Here is a 5201-nt window from a genome sequence, read left to right as displayed (position 1 = left end):
GAAAACTGACTTCCAGGCAACTAGGGTGAGGATCTTATACCCACACCCACAGTGACACACCCATTCCAACCAGGTCACACCTATTCCAACAAGGTCACACCTTCAGATGGTGCCACTCCCTGGTCCAAGGATATACAAACCATCACAGTGCTCTTACCCACTGAACCATCTCACAAGCCCAAATAGTTTTTTAAAACACTCTGTGTTTGGGTGTTCTGCTTACATGTGTGTTTGTACATCAAACTCATATAGTGTATGTGGAGTCCAGAAAAGGGCATTGTAGGGTATTCACCAAAGAAGACTGCTCCAACATGGGTTAAACCAATAGGAAGTCTTCATTAGCCAGCTGGTGACTTACACTGGTGAGCTTTTAAGCACAAAAACTGTGTCTTGTGTTGACATATTTCAGTTAACAAGAGCAGTTAGCTAGAAGTGGAACTACAGAAGCCAAAAAGCAAGGCTAGTACATTTAGACTTGTTCTAGCTATGGACTTTGATGGATTAGACTTGTGTTTTAGTGTTGGCAGGTGCTGCTGACTACATACTGAGTTTTACAGCTTAACAGTACTTCCACCATGAATCAGTTGTGCTAAGGTCTTGGGACCTACTAAATCTGGGGCTCTGTTACATCATCAGATTCTCTGGGACTTGATTGTGAGCTGCCATGTGGGTACTAGAAATCAAACCCAGGTCCTCTGTAAGAGGAGCTAGCTTTCAACCACTGAACCCTCTCACCAGATACTGTGGTGGCTTTTTTAAAATTTAATTTTATTTATGCCTGTGTGTGTGTGTGTCCTTATGTGTCTCTGTATGCTTAGGCATGGGTGCGGTGACATGGATATAGAGGTCAGCAGACATCCTTCAAGAGTCAGTTCTTCCTCACGATTTGAAGCAGTTTCTTTCTTGTTTCTGTTACTGTGCTGTGCACTTCAGGGTAGCTGACCCAAAGCTTCTGTGAGGTTATCCTGTCTCTATCACCTATCACACAGTAGGAATGCTTGGGCTATCACCCATCACACAAGGAAATGCTTGGCTTACAGGTATGCACTACTGCATCAACCTTTTGATATTAAACCTAGATCATCAGGTCTGCTCAGTCAGAGCTAGCCCAGGGTAGCCTAGAAATACCTCAGGTCATCAGGCTTGTAAGGCAAGCACTTTTTCCCACTGAGCCATCTCCCCTGCCTTATTTACTTATTTTTGAGAGTGCCTTTAGCTGGCCTTGAACACAGATCTGCCCACCTCAGCCCCTCCAGAGTAAGATTATAGGTGTGTTCCGCCATACCAGGCTGGCTGACCTTAGGGAGAGCAATTGGATTTTTGAGACTGGGTCTCTTGTACCCAATGCAGTCTTAAACTTCCTATGTAGCTGAGTTTGGCCTAGAGCTCCTGATCCTTTTGTCTCCACCTCAAATTACAGGAGTACCTCACCACACCCAGCTCCTGAGTCACATTTCAAAGGGCTGCTTCAGGTGGTGTTTAGGTATTATCTCAATGAATTTGGCAAAAGGAAATAACTGTCCTCATGTTCAGATGGACTTGAGGAGCGTCACCAACTTTTGTGTTGGATATAAACTTATCATTGGGTGTGCAAGGGGTCACTTTAATTTGTTATTGATTCAGAGATAAGGTCGGTCTCCATAATAATCTGTCTGTCCTCCAACTCAATCCTGCCTTAACTTCCAGAGTAGCTGGGAAGAGAGATGGAGGCGACCAGGCCTGACATATGTATGTGTTTGAAGGGAGAATGACTTTCAGCAGGTTCTTTTCATTAGCATTTCAGGGATACGTGATTTTCCTTTCAGTTCTGTGTTTATACTTCTGCTAAGGCTGAGCTGAGGAGCAAGCCTGTCCAGTGGTGATTTACATGTATACGTGAAGCAAACTGGCTTGTGTTAGTTAATTTAGATATAAATAGTAAATTTAAAAATATGGAAAAAATGCCATTTGGTGACATACATCTTTAATCTCAGCACTTGGAAGGCAGAGTCAGGATCTCTGTGAGTTCAAGTCCAGTCTGGTCTATAGAGTGAGTTCTAGGACAGCCAGCCAGGCAGGATACACAAAACAAAACAAACAAAACAACCTGTCTCAGGAAGGAGGTGGGGGGACCCAAGGCTGGGAAGATGCCTTAGTCAGCAAAGCACTTGCTATGCAAACATGAAGGCCTGAGTTAGGATCCCAGCACCTAGGTAAAAAAAAGAAAAAACAGAACATGCACCCCAGTACCCTCACTGCTGAGGGGGGCAGAGATGGGCAGATTCCTGGAGCTGCTGGACAGCTGTTCTAACCAAACCCATGAACTTTATATTCACTGAGAACTTGTCTTCAAACATATAAGGTGGGAAGTGACTGGGGAAGACACCAGACATGAATCTCTGTCCTCACATGCTGGTATATATACATACTCACAAGAGACTACACACACACACCAATCTAAGCAGGACGTATGCTATGATCCCAGCACTTTGGGGGTTAGAAACAGACAATCAGGAGGATAAAGCCAGCTCGGGCTCTGTAGCTTAGTTGGAGGTCAGCCTGAGGTAGGAGACCCTTTCTCAACCCTTCCCCCAAACCCATCAATTGTCAGAATATGGTTGTTAGCATCACAGTATCAGAAAAGACATCTATGCTGGGCGTGGTGGTGCACGCTTTTAATTCCAGCACTCAGGAGGCAGAGGCAGGTGGATTTCTGAGTTCGAGGCCAGCCTGGTCTACAGAGTTCCAGGACAGCCAGGGCTACACAGAGAAACCCTGTCTCAAAAAACAAACAAACAAAAAAGAAAGAAAGAAAAGGCATCTATTCCTCCAAAACCTTCCCTTTCGTTTGTGTTTGCTTGAGACAGGATTTCTCTGTGTGTTCCTTTTCTTACAGATGCTCCACATCAAGAAGCAGAGTGTCCTGGGCGTTGCTGCCGAAGGAGCCAATGTGTGTCGCCATGGGAAACTCTGTTGGCTTCAGGTAAAAGGTTTTTTGATTTTTGTTTTTTGTTTTTTTAACTAAAATGTTTTCTTTGGTCTTGTTTCTGGTGTGGATTTATATAGCCTAGACTGTCGTTGAACTTGTGTGCCTGCTAGCCTTTGAACCCCCATTCCTCCTATATCCACTTCCCAAGTGTTCAATGTGGAGTGTATATATGTGTGTCTATAAATACATATGTATACACACATATAAATATAAATTTATACACACATTCACATACATATACATACATACATACACACATCTCTCTCTCTTCATATATATATATGTATGTATGTCCTGGAACTCACTCTGTAGACCACAGGCAGGCCTTAAACTCAGAGATCCGCCTGCCTCTGCCTCCAAAGTGCTGAGATTAAAAACGTGTGCCACTACCTACTATAACTCACTTAGGTCCATTATTGGTTTATTTTTCTTTCCTGGAAGTACTGGGAGTTGAACCTAGAACCTTTTACATCCTAAGTACGCACTCCTTCACTGAGCTACGTGTAGCCTGAGCCCTTGGAATATCCACTCTTCCATTACTCAGTAGGGATTGAAGAGGTGGGTCAAGGGTTAAGAGTGCTTACTGTTCTTGCAGAAGAACCTGGTTAATTCTCAGTAACTCCACGGCAGCTCACAACTACTTGTAACTTCAACTACAGGAGATCCAGTGGCCACATCTGACCTTAGAGGGTACACAGACATAATGACGCAAAATAGTCATGCACATAATATATTAAAAATTTAGGGGCTGGAGAGATGGCTCAGCAGTTAAGAGCACTGACTGCTCTTCCGAAGGTCCTGAGTTCAATTCCCAGCAACCACATGGTGGCTCACAACCATCTGTAATGAGATCTGATGCCCTCTTCTAGGGTGTCTGAAGACAGCTACAGTGTACTTACATATAATAAATAAATCTTTGGGCCGGAGTGAGCAGGGGCTGGAGAGAGAAGAAAAAAAGTGACTAAAGACAGCTACAATGTACTTACATAATAACTAAATAAATCTTTAAAAAAATTTAAAGTAAAAAATATTAAATGCATCTATTTGGATCGGGGCAGTATATGAATGAATGTGTCACAGTGTTTTTGGTCATCAGATCCCCTGCTCTGGTCTGTCCAGATCCCCTGCTCTGGTCTATCCTTATCCCCTGTCCTCTGCTCTGTCCTCATCCTGTGGTGGTGTCTGTTGTAGGTGGCCACAAACAGCCGAGTTTACTTGTTTGATATTTTCCTTCTGGGAAGTCGTGCTTTCAATAATGGACTTCAGATGATCTTAGAAGACAAGAGAATCTTAAAGGTGAGTGTAGATGCTGACTCCTGTGGTAATGAGGTCAGTGGCCAGGGTCTAATAACTCTTTCCCCTCTTCTGACCCCCTAGGTTATCCATGATTGTCGCTGGCTCTCTGACTGCCTGTCTCATCAGTATGGAATCATGCTGAACAATGTCTTTGATACACAGGTATGACGCGAATGCAGGAGTAAGAGCAGCACACATGGTTCCTGTGCCAGGTCGGGTGGCACATGTCTTTCTTCCTAGGAGAGAAGCAGAGGTGGGGGATCTCTGTGAGTTCAAGGCTAACTCGGTCTACACAGAGACCTCTACATCATCCAGTGCTATAGAGGGAGACACTAAAAACAAGAAAAATGAGCCTATTTGTCCTGGTGCCCATTCCTGCCCGTTTCCCACGTGAATTATGTGTATAACTTGTGAGAACATTTGGTGAGCTATAAAAATTGTATGGAAAAGTTAGAACCATTAAGGAGAAAGCCATTTCTTTTTGCTCTAAAATTTTAAGAGTAAGAAGGGAGGTGGGTGCGCCATGATATTCAGAAACTTAAAAACCTGACTTAATATGAAATGAATAAGCACATCCTTTCTTTAACATGTGTTTACCTCATGTGTAGGTTGCTGAAGCTGTTATGCTCCTCCTTAAAAAAAAACAAAAAACCCTACTGTGGGGCTAGCAAGATGGCATAGTGGTAAGGAGCACTCACTACTCTCATGGAGGAGCTAAGCTTCGTTCCGAGCACACACGCATCCATCAGTACCTCCAGCTCCAGGGACTGACGCCCCTCTCTGACCTCTGCAGGCACCAGGCATACATGTGTACACATACATACATTCAGGCAAACACACCTGGAAAACAAAGTAAATAAATTATTTCTTTTTTTGTTGTTATTTCTGGTTTTTTGAGACAGGGTTTCTCTGTGTAGCCCTGGCTATTCTGGAACTC

At 43.7% G+C, this 5201-nt stretch overlaps 1 protein-coding gene across 3 annotated transcripts in view; it reads left to right on the top strand.

Moving 5' to 3' along the window:
* Exd1 (exonuclease 3'-5' domain containing 1) overlaps window positions 1-5201 on the top strand; it is a 28318-nt gene that overhangs the window by 14742 nt on the left and 8375 nt on the right. For all 3 annotated transcript variants that reach the window (XM_029473938.1, XM_021155492.2, XM_021155494.2), the window contains 3 exons: window positions 2876-2962; window positions 4160-4264; window positions 4346-4426. In XM_029473938.1, coding sequence (XP_029329798.1) covers window positions 2876-2962; window positions 4160-4264; window positions 4346-4426 — 273 coding nt within the window. The remainder of the gene's footprint in view (window positions 1-2875; window positions 2963-4159; window positions 4265-4345; window positions 4427-5201) is intronic.

Source organism: Mus caroli, chromosome 2 (genome assembly GCF_900094665.2).
Source record: "Mus caroli chromosome 2, CAROLI_EIJ_v1.1, whole genome shotgun sequence".
In the NCBI taxonomy this organism is placed as follows: Eukaryota; Metazoa; Chordata; class Mammalia; order Rodentia; family Muridae; genus Mus; species Mus caroli.
This window is presented reverse-complemented; position numbering and strand designations above follow the sequence as displayed.